The 19,819-nt window shown below is 37.3% G+C and overlaps 2 protein-coding genes across 2 annotated transcripts in view; one reads left to right on the forward strand and one right to left on the reverse strand.

Annotated features, from left to right (window-relative positions):
- The window catches only part of LOC138203251 (dynein axonemal heavy chain 8-like), a 32,748-nt gene extending 17,431 nt beyond the window's left edge, over positions 1 to 15,317 (reverse strand). The window contains 40 exon segments of the mRNA XM_069158003.1: positions 241 to 343; positions 835 to 998; positions 1,092 to 1,245; positions 1,401 to 1,600; positions 1,703 to 1,943; positions 2,051 to 2,188; positions 2,312 to 2,412; positions 2,766 to 2,828; positions 2,928 to 3,041; positions 3,146 to 3,250; positions 3,593 to 3,828; positions 4,563 to 4,689; positions 4,786 to 4,961; positions 5,454 to 5,494; positions 5,747 to 5,919; positions 6,062 to 6,140; positions 6,245 to 6,351; positions 6,442 to 6,548; positions 6,646 to 6,781; positions 6,934 to 7,053; positions 7,237 to 7,353; positions 7,534 to 7,614; positions 7,687 to 7,874; positions 7,997 to 8,132; positions 8,217 to 8,336; positions 8,464 to 8,563; positions 8,641 to 8,717; positions 9,141 to 9,338; positions 9,414 to 9,560; positions 9,663 to 9,764; positions 9,877 to 9,984; positions 10,446 to 10,559; positions 11,158 to 11,334; positions 11,766 to 11,929; positions 12,189 to 12,375; positions 12,572 to 12,723; positions 13,105 to 13,189; positions 13,742 to 13,876; positions 14,011 to 14,111; positions 14,820 to 15,317. Coding sequence (XP_069014104.1) covers positions 241 to 343; positions 835 to 998; positions 1,092 to 1,245; positions 1,401 to 1,600; positions 1,703 to 1,943; positions 2,051 to 2,188; positions 2,312 to 2,412; positions 2,766 to 2,828; positions 2,928 to 3,041; positions 3,146 to 3,250; positions 3,593 to 3,828; positions 4,563 to 4,689; positions 4,786 to 4,961; positions 5,454 to 5,494; positions 5,747 to 5,919; positions 6,062 to 6,140; positions 6,245 to 6,351; positions 6,442 to 6,548; positions 6,646 to 6,781; positions 6,934 to 7,053; positions 7,237 to 7,353; positions 7,534 to 7,614; positions 7,687 to 7,874; positions 7,997 to 8,132; positions 8,217 to 8,336; positions 8,464 to 8,563; positions 8,641 to 8,717; positions 9,141 to 9,338; positions 9,414 to 9,560; positions 9,663 to 9,764; positions 9,877 to 9,984; positions 10,446 to 10,559; positions 11,158 to 11,334; positions 11,766 to 11,929; positions 12,189 to 12,375; positions 12,572 to 12,723; positions 13,105 to 13,189; positions 13,742 to 13,876; positions 14,011 to 14,058 — 5,121 coding nt within the window. The 5' untranslated portion in view covers positions 14,059 to 14,111; positions 14,820 to 15,317.
- A 179-nt stretch (positions 15,318 to 15,496) lies between these two features.
- calr3b (calreticulin 3b) lies at positions 15,497 to 19,152 on the forward strand. The gene is made up of 9 exons (XM_069157812.1): positions 15,497 to 15,667; positions 16,117 to 16,218; positions 16,604 to 16,807; positions 16,904 to 16,998; positions 17,091 to 17,300; positions 17,409 to 17,522; positions 17,623 to 17,766; positions 17,852 to 17,944; positions 18,057 to 19,152. The coding sequence occupies exons 1-9, from the start codon at positions 15,571 to 15,573 to the stop codon at positions 18,276 to 18,278; spliced, it is 1,281 nt and encodes a 426-aa protein (XP_069013913.1). The 5' UTR covers positions 15,497 to 15,570; the 3' UTR covers positions 18,279 to 19,152.
- Positions 19,153 to 19,819: the final 667 nt, after the last annotated feature.

The raw sequence follows: 19,819 nt of genomic DNA on the forward strand, positions 1-19,819 counted from the left end.
AAACTCAGCCTCTTAAAATGTTAGGGAATCATTTAACATTTTCCTGATTAGTATCCTTAACTTAAGTTACATTCTGATCCATTTTTCCTTGGGCAGGGGCTAATATGCTGACACTTAAAATATCCTGCTAACATCCACAAATATAAATGGAACCACCAACATCCTTGGCAGAGGTATCATGACTCCTGTTTACACTGAACTGTTTCTTTTAAACTTTTCTTTAAGTGACAATTTACAAACCTGAATTGTGTGCGAATCACTGGCTTGTCCAAGGATTTCCAAAAGGGCCGGATCAGACACGAAGAAGAATCGTGGAAACAGAAGCCTCTTTTTCTCAAGGTACCTGTTCAATTAGATCACATCATCTCAAGTGTACACGTAATCAACATCAACTGTACCAGAATAACTCCCACCAATGTTATAATTTTGTTTTTGGTCTAAAGTATTGGCAAGGGTTACAAGAAGTAACCAGAAGTAAATGGGAAAAAAACTAAAATAATAATATGTAAGTCAAATGAGAACGCCTGAATGAAAAACATTAAAGTGTAATTAAATTAAAAAAATACATTTTACTTCCTTACTTGTACTTACTCTGAGGCATTTAAAATTTTTACAGTTCATATGTCTCGTGCTAATTTGATCAATTTTATCTCATACATCAGTTTTTGGTAACAAAATATTGACAGTAGCAATTTGTAGGAAAACCAGGGAAGTCAATGACTCTACAAAACAATTATTCAACACACCACAGAAGGGAAGTACTACCGTTATACCCCCGCTGATGCCTCAAACGAAAAGTAATAAATTTAAAAAAAGTTGTAGGCAAAGAATTACCCTGCAAGAGATTTTTGACAGAACTCCAGCTGTTTCTGGAGATCTGGCAGACCTTGCACCAGAGTTGTATCACCCACACAGCACTGCACCACATTTGGGACCTTTTGAGCTCGCTGCATGATCTCAATCCAACACGTGTCAATATTCTGAAATCGCTTTGCTTCCTGCAGCGGAAAAAATAAGCATTGTAGCATTTTACTACAGAAGAACTCAACAATGTAATTTTCAGAATATAAAGATAAAAGTGTCAACTGCACCTGTGGCAGGTCTTTGGCAATGTCACCCCCAACAAACACGGCCTCCAAATAGATCCAAAGATTTTGAACAATAATCCACTGTTCAATGACATCAGACGATGTTGAAAGCTTTGAGACCCAATCCTGGATCTCTTTTTTGTAGAAGGTACTGTATCTGTAAAAAGCAGACAAGGAAACAACCTCCTTAAGAAATACCATGTCTGAAAACGTGTCTTCAATCAATACACAAATAACATCCTGAACACATTCTTTGGGCATCGATTGAGTTTATCAAATCTAAAAGTTAAGTTGGTGTTTACTCTGTTCTACCTGTTGCTCAGCAGTGAACCTAGCACCATCAGACTGTCCTCCAGGATAGTTAGAATCTCTGCCGTCTCTGCTCCTTTCAGCATCAGTTCTCCTCTATCCTTAAATGTCATCAAGCTCAGGTTCTGCCCGGACCACACCTCTTTTACCTGTGACAATTTGGCCTCAATATCCTTCTCCTTCACAGCTGAGATGCAGATGTCCTAGAAATGCAGAAAGACAAGCGTAGCAGGGGGAATACATATAAAAAGATAAATAATATGTCTAGAAAAGGTGGAGCTGGTTTAAATGTCACCACATCAAACCTCAATATCGTCCTTTGACTTCAGCAGAGGTGCTTCCATGATGTTTTGCAGGGTAAAGGTGTCGGATTCCACCTCAAACTTGTGTCCAGTCAAGTCTGAGATCCGGTCCCAGTGTCTCCGATTCATGGATTTGTTTGCCATCATTTCAAGCACAGGGCATGACTCATTGAAATCATCAATGGTCGTCTTTAGGTCCAGGAAGGCTTGCCAGCCCCTCAGTGCTTTGGGTAGCTTCCGACATCTACAAATGAGGATGTGATAAAAAAAAAATTAGAAAAAAATAAAACAATTTGATTAGCACAGTATGTTGCAACATTTCAGTAGGGGGCAATAACAGAGGTACTTCACCTGTTCTGAAATTCCTGAAGTTCTGCATTGATTTTTTCAATATCCACCTGGGTCCACAGTATGCTGTAGTACCCACTGATCTTACCCATCACTGCGTCATACAGGCCATAGAGCTTTTGAAGCAGATCAAGCTCTTTTCTAAGGGAAACATAATAAATCATATCTTTTTTTAGTCTGAATACAGAAATACAATACAAAGTTGCAATATAATTGTCTTTGTTATGGAAATGTAAGGAAAGCTTTGTTAGAGTGGTAACATACTTTTTCTTGTGTAGACAGTTATAATCTGTAACTGGCAAGCCAAGAAGCTGCTCCCCGGAAGTATAGGTGGTAAATTTTCTCCACATTTCATCAAATCTAGCCTGAGAGATATCAAAAAACAAAACAAAAAAACATTGTTGCCATTTATTTAGCAAAAAAAAAATATATATATATATATATATATATCGCAGGGCTAAAACAAAAAAGGAAACACCATCAAAAATGGCATTAATGTTGTGTCACTGAATAGTAGTTCTTCTCATTGCACTTTATTAAATGTGACTTTTTTTTTTCTTTTTTAAGATAACTCACTTGGTAGGTCTTTATTAAATGGACTCATCTTAACTTCCAATTGAGATGACAGCTTCTGGTTTTTCAACTTGTTTAAATACTTATTGATATTATTCATATTGACCAGACTATAGAATAGTGTTAAGTTAATTGACAATGTTACCTGACAGACATGGAGCCTTTGGCTGGCTTCTTGTGGAGCTATTCCTTCAACCATGGGGCCTTCCTAAAATACACCACCACATGAACTGATAAATAATTCAATTTAAATTGACTCAATTGCTGAACACAAACAGAGTGAGTGAAATATTCACAGATTACTTACAGAATCATATTGTTCCATAAAAGTGTCAACATCTTCTTGGAAAACACCGACACAGTCCAGGAGGTTTTGTTTGAACTTGGGCTGCTTTCGGACAAGCTCATCCTGCACTGATCTCTGGGAAAGTCAGGGATCAAAAATCTAAATCACAGCTGAGTTATTAAGGAACACATCATCAATTCTCCAAACAAAATGAGAATAAATATAATGATAATACTAACAGCTTTAGACTGAAGCTCTGTGAAGAAATGCCTCAGATTGTGCACTCCCTCCACTTCTCTTTTGGACACCCCTGCTTCATATTTAGTCAAGATTTCATAGGCTTCCTGTAAAATACATTATTATAAAATCACTTTTTTTTTTTAATTTTTTTTAATAGGATTGGTTACAAAATGTGGTTGTTTACAGGTCAGTTCCATTATTGATATTATTCATATTGAATAATGTCTGATATTGCCCTGAAACCAATTGATCTTTTACTAAAATGCTTCCCTGGAATATATTTCATTTTAGCAACGGTACTTGAAGCAACATAACTTCACCAGTGTAGACTTTTTTTTTTTTTTTGTGGAGGGCTATTTTCAGTCTACAAATGTCCATATAACCATCACAGTTATAGGCAAGACTTAAGCAATATCCTAGAAAATAAAGGACTGTGCTAATCATACCTCAATGGAAATCAGCGTCATATCAGTCTGTATTTCAGCATCTCGAAGCTTAGACAGGGCCCCCATGGCACGACGCACATCTTCCAAATCAGCCACAGGATGTGATAGTTGTACGAGGTATTTGTTAGTATGTATGTTGAAGTCAATCATTTTTTTCTTGTACTCCTGCTTCAGGTATCTGCAGAACAATGTCTTCCAGGCTTTGGTCTCAACTATCATGGCCTTCTTTAATGCATCTGTGAATAAGGGATGGGATAGATGACATAACCAGGAAGAATACAAATTTAAATTTATTCATTTAAGATTCAAATTGTCAAATAGGTAAAGACAAATGTGTATCTGCTAATGATACACAGTATTAAGAACAATTGAGAAAATTTGAAGCCACTGTCTCATACCTGCGGTATTCCAAAATAAAATTAAAACAACTAAAACCTGTTATATAAAATACAATGTTGTGTTTTAGATCAGACGGCTTCTGAAATATATCTTGACAAAAACATGAAATGGAAAAGCATCAACAGGTATACACAGGGGCTGACTGGGAAGTTAGGAACAGGTGAAGTATGTGTGGCAGGTAGGTGACAAGGAGCAGAATGGAAGTCTGTGGACATCTGGTGGGTGGATGGGGTAATGCAAGAAGAGGGAGTGAAACAATGGCTGTTTCTTCCTATTAGGGATAAATCCTTGGAAGACTTATTTTATTTTATGTTATTAACAACCCTGCCCCTCACGGCATTGGCTGTAATCCCCTTTCTTATCCCATAACAACATTGTAAAGTGAAAATTCAATTTGTCTTAAGTAATTTATCTTATGACTTTATGAGCATATTCCTATAAAATCTGACATTCCAAACAGCTTCAACTCTTTTTTGTGTTTAGTAAAATGTATTGTAGATGCCAGAATACCTGGGTATAGTAACTGAAAACTTATCTGGCTGCTGTTTAGAAAACATTGAGACTACCTTACCGGTTGAGAGTTCAGTAGACCCCAAAAGAATGACGGGGTTGATATCATCAATTTGTAGTTCAACAGCGTCGTAGTGCTGGATTTCAGATTTAATCTGGATCAAGGATGGATTGCTGTCCATAAATTGCTATGTAAAAATTAAGATAAATATAATGTCATTGTTATAAGGAACTTTCACTATGGAAAGTTAACAGAGTATGTTATCGTTTATGGGAAAACAAACCTTGACTTTGACATTTCTGTTCTCCTCCCATATCACACTGAAAGGACTGAATTGCTTCAGAACATCAGCTGCGTGCCCCCGCTGGGAGCTGATTGCTGTTCTCAGAACGACCACAGTCTTTTTTATGTCTTTGTGTTCAACAACACTGTGAAAGAGATTCTCTTTTTCCGCACCTGAGCATAAGATCAAAACATAAAGTAAATATCAACCAAGAAATGTTTGTGATAATTTCAAAGATGAATAAAAGATTTGTGAATGTGTTGAAGAAACTAAGTGTGTACACAAAATGGTAAATGCCAATAATATAATATGTACATGTGTAAAACAATCTTCAAATATATCCACTGAAAAAAACGGAATATAAGTTCCTGTTCATTATGAAAGAAAAGTCAGTCTCGATCTCGATCTCAGCCTCACAGGTGTAGAGGAGAAATAATGTTTTTTTCAGAATAAATAAGGTGAATACTTTCAATCTTTACTCATAATAAATGGCCTGTTACATTAACTTTTTTGATTGCAAATATTATATAATTTATATATATATATATTTGCATTTGAATATTGCTATATACTGCATTTTTATACAATTTAACAACTTAATTGACTTAAATTTCATTAACTGAATAGTTCAACGTGCAGGATTTTGGGAACTCAAGCGTCATTTTATAGAATATAAGATTCATAATTATGTTTTTCATTAGTGTATAATCTGGCTGGCTCTAGAGAGGGCTAGATCGCATTTTTTGCAAGTTTCGTGGCCACCGTAGATTCTCTTACACGGGGGTAAGGGAGGGTGAGGTGACGGGTGTTCAGTTAGTTGCAATCTGCTACCGCAATGCCTCTAAATCCTACATCCTGCTCCTTTAAGTGTAAATTTGTAAAGATCAATTGTTTCAACAACTGTGTATTAAAGAACCACAAATTTTCATAAAATTTTAAACTGTATGTCATTCCTGCAAACTTTACAATTCAGATGTGTTTGATCATGTATGTGCATACGGACAAGTTACCTTCTTTCTTTGTGTCGTCTTGACTGTACTCCCGCTGCCATTCAACACCCTTGCTGACTTCCAGTATCAAATCAATTAGTTGATTTATGCCTTGTTGGATCTCATCTACAGTAGGAATCATTACCTGATGACAACAAATAAAAAGACACAGAAAATAAACTTTGTTTAACAAGACTGGCAATGAATTCTAGATGATCCCTCTCCCCTACAATGTAACTACTGTAGTGTGACCAGGATTCAGTCACCAATGTGTAGTTGAAACTCACCACGTTGGGAATGTCCAGCTGCACTTCAGATTTTATCAGCGGGATAATGCCAGAATTAGACTTTGACTTCTGGTAAATACTAAAATTTCCCTGCATTGATATCACTCTGTAAGAGATCATTAAAATTTATTTTAGATACTGGCCTTTTCTACAGTACCCGGTATTACATAGAGACGTACTCACTTAGTGCCACAAATTCTCCTTTTCAGGGTCTCCAGAGACAACTTGGTTGTTTTGACAAGAGCATCGAACATTTTTGCACTGAAGTGTTCATAAAGCTTCCTAAACTCCTGAAATTAAGATTTTCATTTGGAACATTAACATATTTGTTGGTATACTGTATGAAATACAAATGTTTTGCAGTTGGTAAGCAAACATACCTTTTCAAATTTGGCTGTTTTGTCTTTAACTGGACTTTCAAACATCACTCCCTCATCCTCAACACACCTCCTCTGACCCTCATTTGAGAACCTCACAATCCTTTTTCCTAAAATATTCAAAGGGTGAAATACAAAATACACTTTTGAATACTTTGTTATTGTTTCTACTTGTGTGCAAAACATAAAACTGGGACTTAAGAGCACCTGCAGCAGTCTCCTCAACAGTCCTGGGGACTTTTGGTTCATAAACGGAACTGAGTACATTATCCAGCTCCTTGACTGCTCCTCTGACTTGCCTACATTTGTAATCCAATGTCTCTGTCCATTCCTTGCAATGATTCTAAAAAAAAAGAGATAAATAATAAGTGGACTGGGGATCCAGACACAATTCATAATTTATATGAAAAGTAATAATTGTTCAAATGTAAATTTAGAGGAAAAACAACAGTTCAAATCTTATTCCTTGAATCAAAAAAAAAAAAAATTCTATACCTTATTGAGGTCAATGAGGTGCTGCAATGAAGACGCATGATCTTCTGGGAGCTCAATCAGCACCGTCTCTGAGATGTCTTTAAAGACCTCATCAATGTGTATCTCACAAATGTCCTCCACCTGAAAAAAAAAAAAAAAAAAAAAAGTGGCATTGAGAAACATGGTGATTGAGCATATTTTATGTATACCCAAAGAGCAAACTTGCAAAACGTGATATTAAACATTCTGATGCTTTTTAAAACCTACTACTTTGAATACTAAATTGCAATACTTGTATATCAGATGTCTTCTTCAGTAACATACCCTATTTACGAGCCGTTTGAGTTCAAACAGAGCGGTGTCAACATTTTGGAAGAACTTGTCCAGGAGGAATGAGGACCAGGTGAGCAGCACTGACCCATGGCGAAGTACAGATTCCACCTTGTTATTTACCAAAGATAAAAAAAAATAAAACTCTTTAGGACAGAAAAGCTATGAAAATTAAACAAATGTGGCAATGAATGGCAAAGCTATTCACACTGTCTGCAGCACGCTTCATATTTACCATCTTAGATATTCTCCCACAAAAAGCACCATCAGGTGTATTTATAAAATTCTTACATTTTTTATTTTTGAAGCCATCAAGCTGGTGAACTCTGCAGGCATCTTCACACAAGTGGACTCATAATCCATCAATATAGTCTATAAAAGCAGAAACACAAGTCATTTTATATGAAGCTAAACAATCCTGTGAAGAAATATGCTGTGACTTACCTGTAATCGGAGGTGATTGCTGTTGATTTTGCTTTCCATCTGAACAAGACGTAACGCCTGCTTCGGAATCTCCAGATCCATCTTCAACAAACACTTCGCCTCCCGAATGACCTCAGTCACTTTAGGATCAAAGTTCACAACTAACTTTCCTGTCTGTGGGTGACGAACCAGCAGTGTAGTATTCAAGACTAGGATCAAGAACAGGGAGATCATATTTAAACATTAATATTAACAGAATGCTATGATAGAACAGGACAAGGGAAATCGAGCCCCATTTAGCATATCAACAAGTCAGAACCAGAGAACCAACCATAATCTAGTTTCGACACTTCATCGATCCATGCTTGGTGGTAAACACACTCAAACTCAACTAACACAGCTGCAGTTTGATTGTACATTCTGACCACCTCTTGGCCCTCAGGACTGGACAGAATGTCAGAGTGGTCCTGTTCAGGATGACAGATTCAGTTAACATTAGAATATTTCAGAATGAAAATGAAGTAGTTTTGGTGATAGAAATTTGGTCTAACTTTTATATATGATATGGGCTCCTCTATGCGTCTGTAGAGGTGCCTGACCCAACCAATCCTTCCAGCCACAGGAGACATGTTTCGAGCTAGTGGAGGGTGCCCTTTCTGTTGGGCATAGAGCTGCAAAGACAGTTTGTTAATTTGATCAAACATATCCAACTCTACTGTTGACTATTAACCTGGCAATGTATTTATATTTTATTCTCAGTGGCTATTTGAGTATATAAACAAAAAGCAAATTAGATACCTTGCTAACAAACTCTACTTCTGTGGCATAATGCTGAAGAATAAGACCCAAAACATTGGCTATTTGCGCATCAAGACAGGGAAGGTTCAGCCTCTGAAAACTGAAAATAAAACATATTACGAGACCTCAGTGTAAATCATAACAGTAGAATCCTTTTATTATACTTATTATACTGACCGCTGTATGAGGCCAATAGCTTGCTGAGATGAGTAGATGTTTGAGAAGGATGTACTCATGAATGTCCGCAGCTGGTTCTGTAGATAAAGACAGGCTACATTTGAATATGATCATCTATTTTCAGCATGAAGCTGTGTTGCAGCAAGCTGGATACGCTCGATCCTCTCCGAGACTTTACAGCTCTACTCGCTCATATTTCAAATAATACTTGTAAATCTTTGAATTAATGTGGCCGGTGTGTGTGTGTGTGTGTGTGTGTGTGTGTGTGTGTGTGTTTTTGTGTGTGTATGGTGACTGTTTGGAGTGAGTGACTTTTGTTGTTGTGATTATGTAATTTGTCTTAGGTCTCTCTTTCGAAAGAGATTTTGATTTCTACGGGACTTTCTGAATAAATAAGGCCGAACTAACTCTGATGGAAACAATACTAAATATACAAGAGAGTAGAAGCTACCTGACCATGTTGCCAGTTTACTGTAAGAAGAGCAGTAAATTAAACATACCTCAATGTTTCTGATTTGAGCTGTGAACTGCAAAAAATCGGCCTCAAACTCAGCTGTCCTTGGAGCAAACATGTCATGCCGTTTCCTTTTCAAATTCATGGCTACAGTGTGGAATTGTCTGGCCGGAATCTCGATGCCCTCAATTTTTGATTTTTGAAGCGGTTCAAACATCTTGAACACTGTGATTATTTGTATGATCTACAAAAGATAATGCTTATTGTTATTTATGATAAGAGTGGAATACAATTTTTTTTAAGTTTTCAAAGATTGCACCTTTTCAAGTTGCTTGCAGAAGCTCTCAAACTTGCAAAAAATCTGCATCTCTGAAACCTCGAAGGATTTCTTTCCAGGTATTTCCTGTGTTTCCATCTTTGTTTTCTGAAAGCAAGACTGATACTCCTGATACAAGCAGATACAGTCCTGTCCAAGAAAAAAGATGAATAACAGCAGTTAGTTTGATGATATCAAAATGTTAGTCAGGCCTCAGTAATGAAATCACAGATAACGCAGTGTCAGCATCACCTGCATTTTTTTGATGACATCATCAGGATCTTTTTCCCATATGAGACATGTGCCATTGTCAGTAATATATGATCTGCAAGCTGTAACCATCTGATTTGTGACCTGGAAAAGTTTTCAGGACAGTTTCAGAAAGGTAACTAGCTCCTTAGATAGTGTCTTTTCATTGAAAACATATTTTCTGAAATATTTCTGAGGCTAAATACTGTACACTTACTTTGATGAACAATGCAGATATCTTTTCACTTGTATTGTAGTACAGTGAAACACGGTAAATCATTTGAATAGCACTGATGACATTCTGCACGCTTTTCATCATGGCAACCTGAAATCACACGTATGTTATTGACAGTCGTTGGTCAATTTGCAACTGTTGACATGTATTTGGATCCATAGCTACTAAAGTGAGCCTATAAACTATGAAGGCCAGATTGCAGTTTGCAAAAAAATACAACATGGTAGATTTGTTGAACAAAGTTTTAAAACGATTAAAAGAGGAAAGTGTAGAGAAAAATGGCAACAGCTTTGTTTGACTTCTTGTGCTATGACTTATGACATTTCTTTTAATATTTATATCAATCCACTCAAATTAAAGCTGAAATTGAGTACTCATATTCTTTCTTTGAAATTTTAAATTGAATATTCTGAAGCACAGGGCCTGCAGAACAAAAATGTGTTTTCAAATATTATTGTCTGGACAGCACAAAATTATGTAGTCTAGGTATTTTCATTCAATCCTAACAAATACAAATGTTTTACAGATATGAAATTGTTGACTATACCTACCGGGTCACTGTTGTACAGAGGTTGTAAAACTTTCTCCAGTGTGTTCAGGAATTTGACATTGTCTTTTGCCTCATTGGCACGATCTGTTATCCTTATATCCAGCTCCCGCCATATCTACATGGACACATGATTGTAACGGTGCTAAATGCAATTCTCATCATCTTCATTAGGGTTTACAGGCTTTTAAGATCAATGTAAATGTTATTTTCTACTCATGGAACAAAAATAAATTAACACTAAAATCAGACATGAACTGACATTATGTGATATTAACACTCCATTTAAACTCAACGTTTGGTAAGCAGCATCTTAAAGGAGCAGTGTGTGGGATTTAGTGGCATCTAGTGGTGAATTTGCAGACTGCAACCAGCACAATACCCCTCCTCCTAAATGATGCATAATGATGAACATTATATTACATTTCTGCAAAACAGATGCCCCTAAATCCTTCACACTGGACCTTAAAAACAGGATACCTGTTAAAAAAATAGTAATTATTGCAAAAATAATTTTCACAGAACATTGGATCAGTGATAATTACTATATTTCAAAAAGCGATAACCTTTTCTATCGTATAATGTGCACAGACATTGCTTTGTCATATTACAAACAGACTGTCATCTTGCATCTGTACACGCATCAATCAGCCAGATTCAAACTAGAACTTTTATAACAGTGTAATTTTGTTTAAGTTAAACACTAGCATCGGTACCTTCATCGTTTTGGATTGGCTGATATGGAGCACCATGACCGCTGCCTTGCACTCGTTGCTTTTGATGTGACTGATGATGGAGTTGAACCTTAAAGACATCCTTTTCCAGTGTTTTAACTCACTCAGGGGCCCTGCAAAATCAACCTCTTTCCTCAGTTGATCACTCTCTAACAGGACCTGATGATTATGGACACAAAAAAGATTGTAGCAACTCAATCTACTAATGTATAGTAACAATAATTTAGGGAGAGATATGCTTTAACATTCACACAAAATGTATCCTTTCACCACAGAAAATGTTTTATGCTCCATCTCATCCGGAGTTAATGAAGCTTTGGTAACGGATCAATCAGAAGGATCTTTTCCTTCGCTTCTCTTTCACTGAGAATTCCTGCTATTTTCCTGATTTTCTGGTTCAGTGTACTCCATCATGCCCTCTTTCTCACACTGTCAAAATCCCTGTCATTCATTTCTGGCATCACCATTTCTAGTCAATAATCTTATTGTCGGTTTTCCTTGAGTCAATATTTTCTCATAGACTATTCTTTGAATGCAACTGCGCCCGCCAATGCTGTCATAACAAATATGAATTCTTAATTTCTACGAACCTGCTCGATTTGCTTGCACCATTGCATCAGGATTTCTTCCAGTTGACGCACAATTTCAAAGTTGGTAGCCGTAACTTTCATGTCGTCAAGGCAGGCCATTTTAGAGAAGTCAATATCTGTGGCTGTATTTAGATGGACAATGCACTCGTTGCTCATCTGGATGTCTGGTGAACAAACAAGACAAAAGTACAAGATCATCAAAATCAGTTAAAAATCTAATTTTGATTACAGTAATCTAATTGTCCATAAATAATATATAGATCATGCTTTAAAATTGTTAAAGCAATCAAGTACGATTTGCCAGCGAAATGGTGAAAACAAGTCAATTTTATAATACCTTCTAAAAATCTAAACTTAAAAGACTCAGAAAATTATGCAAGTGCCATTTAAAAAAAAATTTAAAAAAATAAAAAAAGAACTTACCATCTAAAGAGTTCAGACAATGTTCTAAGTTGAACTTAAAGTTATTTTTAAATTTCGCTCCATATCTAGACTTGTCCAAGGCACCCCAGTTTTGTGCTGCATCAATAGCTGGTAGCAGAAAGTTCAAGGCATTCCTTGCTCCTTTCAGGAGTCCATCTCTGGCATCAATCATTGAAAAAAATATCACCTATGAAGCATCAAGACAAGGTCACCCATCAAATCATAAATCCATACCATTCAACAGTGTTTATCCCCTATTTTAGCACACCATGATTGATTATGATAAGTTATGTCATAATCACAGCACTGAGGTGATAAATTCACAAATAAATGATTAAAATATTATAGAAACAAACCACTTTACACACTTAAGACCATCTCACCTCATGTACATTTTCTGAATTCACAGGAATGTCCAATCTATTCCGTGTGAAGCAGCAGCAAATGCCTGTAAGGCATGTCTTGGATAAATTGGCTACAAACAGCCTCAGTACTTTTTGCCCTTTGGTAGCTCCTGGATAGAAGCGGCCGCACTCTGAAATTAAATCCAAATAATTTAGAATGAGATGAAAGACTGGACATGTAAAATTAGTCACTGCTGCCACTGACTTTGTGGACGACAGTCTGGATATTTATCAGTATGGGGATACGATAATTCATTAGTTTTAGCCGACACATCCTAATTACACAACTGACCCATTCAAAATGGAGCAAACATAAATGGACATTTCAGTTTTAGAAAAATTCAATCCTGTAATCTTAGTATTTTAAATCAATGTTAGCCTGGTTATTATATTAGTATACAATACTATAATATATATTAAAAAATTTAAAAAAAGGCAAACGAAAAATAAATGGGGCATGCCGGCATGTGTGTGACAGTCCAAATCTGAAGACTTTCTAGATTTATTCCTACCTATTCCTGGGACTTTCGACTCATGGTACACAAAGCAAATGGATTTAGAGCCTCCTACGGCGAAGAAATTATCAAAAGGAGCCAGCTATTCACCAAGAAGAAAAGAATGAATGGAAAAATATTTATATGACACCAATTATGTGATCACGTAAACATAGAAGATATTCAACTAAAAACACAATGTCCCTATCAACTTGGAAAGAAACATTTATGAAAACTTCTAACCAACCTCAAGAAAGAAGAGATTAATGACAATAATGTTTAATGAATCCATCCTGGATGCATGTTCAATTTTAACCAAATCATTTCCATGTGAAAAACTTTCTGACTTCTGCATCTTCCAGTAGTTGTGTAGTGGCTGAAATACATGCCAATATGATGTGTTGAGTGTTAATTGAGATATTTCCGCTTCATATAGTATAATACTTATGACAGTCACGTGTGGACAATTTTGGATGAGATGAATCCTAAGAAGCAATATATAATTTTTTTTCAACTGCCATCATGTCCACGATGATGTGACCAAAACACGTGAACCTCATTTAGCCGATACACATCCAAAAAACAATGGCGCGATTACTTGTGTATTTTATGGGATATCTATACATAGATTGTCAAAATCTATGTAAAAACGTACAGATGTAGAGTCCAAAATATCGTCCTCTACTGCTGTTTGGTTCAAAGACAGCCTGTCAGCGAGGATGTCGATCATGTACTGGTGTGCAGGGGTGAGGAGCTTCCTTCGCTTTTCTCGTGCTTGCTTATATTTGGCCTGAGAGAGAGGGAGACAATAGTTGTAAACAGTAGTAATTGTATTTGCTCAAGTAACAAAAGACATAGCACACTAAATAGATTAAATCGAGTTAAATTCTTAACTCTATATTCAGAGGTGTCAGACCAGGTTACCTGATATCCAGCCTTGTTTAACTTTAACTTTGGATTGTGGGTGTCCATCCTGAAGGTGTCAAGGCTCTTTGCTGTTGAAAAACGTGTTCCACAAATTCTCTCTAGAAATCAAAACACAAATTGGTCACTAATGTTGAATCGTGATGTACATTTTCCTGTAGTTAAGCTTACCCGCTACAAACAAGCGACATCTCACCCGTGAAGTAGTTTCCAAGAGGCGACGGTATCAGTTATCTGATATTAAATGTGTTTTAGACAAATTCGGTCACCTTTTGTGACAATTATGCTAATAAAACGCATTTAATAACTGTTAATTAGTTATTTAACAGCATATTATAACTATACTAGTTAGGTTTTCTGAATGTTACCGTTAGCAAACGGTTGCGGCTAGTTTGGGCACGCTGGCCTTAATATCTTTAGATTAGATTAGATTTAGACTTTATTAATCCCACAGTGGGGAAATTTAGTCGTCACAGCATCATAGAAACACACAAAAAAGGTGCACAGAATATGAAAAAAATGTACAAATACGTATACATAAAATACGATAGATAAAACATTATTTTAGAAAAAAAATAAGAGCAATTAATAAATACACACACACACACACACACACACACAGACAAATAAATAAAATAGAAATAAATATATGCGGTTTAGGATGAATGCAAAAAGTTTCAGGTACTATGAAATGAAATGAAATGAACGTTATTTAATGGTGGTGTTGAAGAGGCTTACAGCCGTCGGAATTTACCTGTTGTTTAACTTAATGTTAAAAAAATAAAAATAATAATAATGTCGGCTCTTACCAAAACTCGGTCATCCTTTAAAATTCTAGCTGCCTGCCGGGCACATTTTCTGTTTGTGCAAGTTTATGTTCTCCAAACAGAAAGGGAGTCGTCGGTGCTTCCCCTGGTTTGAACGCGGAATTGTTTGCTCCAAAACTGGCCGTTTGTGCGCCGATATACTCGATTTCTGACGTGAACGTCAGCCGTTGAGAAACGCCAACGAGCGCGGCCGTTTGTAGAGAAGATGCGGCGAAAAGTAGTTTTAATAGTTAAATCTCGACCTTCATAACCAGCTTTAATGCTTTGCTCAATGGCCTTTATCGTAGTTTTGAGGTCTTTGCTTCTCCGTGTATTTCTTCCAGCCGTTGCCCTATTTGGTTTTGCGGACCTTGACATTTTTGGTGTTATAAGGCATTTCGATTACTGTTACGTTTACTTACAAGACCCGCTTTGCTTTGCCCTCTTTCGTCTGACCATTTTTTTTTTTTTTTTTCGGTTTATGTGTTAATTGGCGCCTCCTACAGGATGGTTGACGGAACGACACCGATTGAAAGGACTTAAACTGAGAACTGATCTCGGACCGGGCTCTGGAGCGGGCATATGTTTCGTGGTCGACTCTGATTGGTCCAGGCACGCCGTCTTGTTGTCCAATAGGAGGGAGACATCTGTTCGCTGGAGCGGCTCTAAAATATTCCCCTCTCTTCCTTCTCCTCAACGCATTCGGTAACTCGGCACTGCGACCAACATCGAGCTGCGGAGAAGTAGAGCTGAAATGGGGAAAATGCAAGTCTTGGGTTTAGTTGGGGTTATGTTAGCAGTATACTGCGTCCATGCAAATGTTTACTTTCGGGAAGACTTTCTGGACGGCGGTAAGTTCGGCGTATACGTTTACAAAAGTACTTGTGCACGAGGTTAATGTGACTTTTATCGCCTGTTTAGCTTTGACTTTCACCCAACGGTCAGTCAGTGGTATCATCTTAAGTTTCTCACGAATTATATTTTCCCAGACGGTGATTTAGTGAAAACCGTGACCTTTCTCGGGTTCAATTTAAACTAGGTTGTTAGCTAGCTAACTGTAGCAAGGCCTATCAGCTAGCAAACGTACTGTCCACACTTGATAATTGTGGCCCTAGTTGCGGTTTAACGTTAAAACTAATATGCCAAACTAATTCAACCGATTTGACGGTTGCATATTAGATACTAACGACAATTTCTGGGCAATTTTGTGGAAGAGGATTTCGAGAAGTCAATTGGTACATTTGTACGAGGTGTCCCCAGTGTTAATCCTCAACAAATTGACTGGTCATATTCTGTTCAGATGAATGGAGAAGTCGATGGGCGAACTCCAAACACAAGTCTGACTACGGCGAGTGGAAACTGACTGCTGGCAACTTCTATGGAGATGCTGAGAAAGACAAAGGTAATTTTTGTTTTGTTTTTTTGGAGTTGTTAATCTGAATCTTGATAATTACAATAATTGTGTTTTTATTTTTTCTAATTGTTGTATTGTAAATATAATCCTGGTGTAAGTATTGAATTAATATTTTCATGCTGACAAATGAGCTCTTTGATAATTAATACCCTCAAGTGAAACAGAAACAGAAAGGTGTAAACTGATTTGCTCAACTAATCACATGACACCTTCACAGTTCAACCTCAACCGTCCAAACACTTGCTATGTGCAATCAGGAAGTTTTAAATGCCATGGTGTTTCTGTTTTGTTTTACGGTTTCTATACATTAGTAAAAGAGAAACTATTTCATGTTGCCTTTTGCTTAAGATTTGTTTTGCATTTTCCCCTTTAGGTCTGCAGACAAGCCAAGATGCTCGTTTCTATGCTACCTCTGCCCGGTTTGAGCCTTTCAGCAACGAGGGGAAGTCTTTGGTCATTCAGTTCACAGTCAAACATGAGCAAAAGATTGACTGTGGTGGTGGCTACGTGAAGGTCTTCCCTGCTGACTTGAATCAGGCTGAAATGCATGGCGAATCCTCATACTACATTATGTTTGGTAAGTAAAATGTTATTTGAAAAGTACAATAATAACTAAATGGTTACAGTAATACATGGATATGTTACATCTAGTAATTCAATTAATTTCCTCTAGGCCCTGACATCTGTGGCTACAGCACCAAGAAAGTTCATGTCATCTTTAATTACAAGGGCAAGAATCACCTCATCAAGAAGGAGATTAAGTGCAAGGTAAATCTGAGGTTTTAAATTTGTATTCCAAAGTCCAAACGTATATCGCCTCTGCACCAGAGGCTTAATCCAAACACTTTGTTTTCTTCTAGGATGATGAGCTGACCCACCTTTACACGCTGATCCTGAATCCAGACCAGACCTATGAGGTGAAGATTGACAATGAGAAGGTAGAATCTGGCAGTCTGGAGGAGGACTGGGACTTACTGCCTCCTAAGAAAATTAAGGACCCTGAAGCCAGGAAGCAAGCAGACTGGGATGACCGTGCCAAGATCGATGATGTTGATGACACCAAGCCTGAGGTGAATAAGCTCAGTATTGTAATTGTGATACATTTTGTTGCAGTTTGGAGTGACTGACTGTGCAAGAATGCCACTTTAACCTTAAAATTATTTGTTGTTGTTGTTTAGGACTGGGACAGAACTGAAAATATTCCAGATCCTGACGCTAAGAAGCCTGAAGACTGGGATGAGGATATGGATGGAGAGTGGGAGCCACCCATGATCCCCAACCCGGAGTACAAGGTAGGCTTAAGTTGGATAGTCATTTATAGAGCTTATGCTTTGTGTGAACTTCTCTGCTTGAGAAATGTTTAACAACCTGCTGATGCCTTCTGTGTTACAGGGAGAATGGAAGCCCAAACAAATCGACAACCCCCAGTACAAGGGACAATGGGTGCATCCTGAGATTGACAATCCTGAATACAGTGAGGATTCAAACATCTACAAGTTTGACAACATTGGTGTCTTGGGTCTTGATCTTTGGCAGGTGAGAGAAAAATAGTCTCAACAGTAATGCTATTGCAGCAGTAATGCTTAAATTGTAGTGTAACATTTGTTACTGTTTATCTCAGGTGAAATCTGGCACCATCTTTGACAACTTCCTAATCACAGACGATGTGAAGGAAGCAGAAGACATTGGAAATGAGACATGGGGCGTAACAAAGGTGTGCTTGCGTTCTTTTCAAGTCATAATTTGATATTTGTACACCACACAAACCCAGATTCGCTGAAATATGAAATAGATTACGAGACTGATAATCAAAATGTTCTGCACAGGAATCGGAAAAGAAAATGAAACAGGAGCAAGATGACTTGAAGCGAAAAGAAGAGGAGGAGAAGAACAAAGAACAAGAAGCCGAAGCCGAAGGCGATGAGGAGGAAGATGAAGACGTGGATGAGGAGGAAGAAGAAGAGGAGGAGGAAGAAACAAAGGAAGACCTAGAGGAGGCACTTTCTGAAATGGAGGAAGAGGAAGCAAAGCGAAAAGATGAGCTTTGAGGAGGTGTGGTGAGAGATTGATTTCTGCCCCTCCTTCAGAAACTCTGTCCTGTATTTCCCAGGGGTATTGTGGCTGCTGTGCATCCTTTCCCTGCGATTCGGACACAACCAAACTTGGAGTCAAATGTAGTAAAATGGGGGCAAATGGGTGTTAATGGATTTGGTCTCTTTTTCATTTTGGTCATGATGTTGACCCTGAACCGCTGGATTGATTCTAAAGTTTTCCAATGCCAAAAGTCTATTCCTCACATTGTTAATTACAGAATAAGGTGGTACTGTCATCAGCTGTTTTCTTGATTTTCTTGATCTACACATGTACTTTTGCAGATTCCTTTGGCTAGTTGCTTGTCTATTAGAGTTTTTTTTTAATGTTCATTAGAAGCTGTGGAAAATGTGACAAATTGAGGGAATGAGGATCAACCAATCAGATTTATACCTTAACCTAATTGTCTGGAAAATTTCTCTTGCAGAATTGTGAAACATAAACTGCATATAATTCGATATTATACATGCACCCAAATTTTTTTTTTTTTTTTTTAAATAGACGGGGATCAAGACTAATGTATTGTAACTTATTTTGATTTGTCTGTGGCACTGACTTTATTTTCCTCTCCATTCTCTTTAATGCATAATTGAATGAAATATTGAGAAATGAATGAATCCTAATTCAATTACACACTGATTTTTCTGGCATTGAAATGGCATAAATTCAACATGTCTTCATGGTAATGTGATGGAACCTGCATTATATCCTGAAAGTTAGGAGAAACAGATGGTGAGCCCCTGTTGTGACCCAATGAAGTGTCACAAACCTATTTTTATGGGACAGAATGTTATTGATACCAAAGTTTTTATTAAAAGATTATAATCTAAATTGTCTGGTTTTATTGCATATGGTCACATTTGAGAAATTCTTTATCTAGTTTAAAATGCAAATTTTCTGTGTTCATAAATCAAATGCTCTGTTTCCATTAACTGAATAATGCTTTAAACTTCAAATTTATGGCATAGTAATACTATTAAGTGAAAAACAAATGAAAACTGCAAGCTGTGATACGCGGGCCCTCGCACCCTGCACGTCGGGGATCCAGCGGATCGGGGCCGCCGGCTCCCTGACGTACAGCACGCATAGTCCCGCTTGCAGTTTACATTTTTTTTCTCGATCTTGTTCCTTATGTTTTTAAAAAAAAAATTTTTTTAAAGAAGACTAGTAGCTTTAACATCTTCAAAAACTCATGAAAGTTGGTGCCTGACGCATGTTTCATGAGGTTTGGAGCATCGTTTGACCTTAAACATCAACTTCCTGTGTCATTGCGAAACATCAAACTTCGCCGCATCGCCCTGGCTATACTATATACTCTATACTCCATACAAAAATGGGTCACTTTTTGGACGACATACAGGTTTTTTGAATATTTCGGATGACATAGTATGACTGTTTTTTCGCGAAAAATGTCGTATTCTAGTGGAGTCGCGAGTGGGCGCGGCCAAATGGCTCGAGAGCGCCCCCTAAAGAGATGCCCCGGCGGCCACATTTACCT

This window comes from Embiotoca jacksoni, unplaced genomic scaffold (assembly GCF_022577435.1).
Source record: "Embiotoca jacksoni isolate LCO1_2020_lvr unplaced genomic scaffold, fEmbJac1.0.p SCAF_22, whole genome shotgun sequence".
NCBI classification, from domain to species: Eukaryota; Metazoa; Chordata; class Actinopteri; family Embiotocidae; genus Embiotoca; species Embiotoca jacksoni.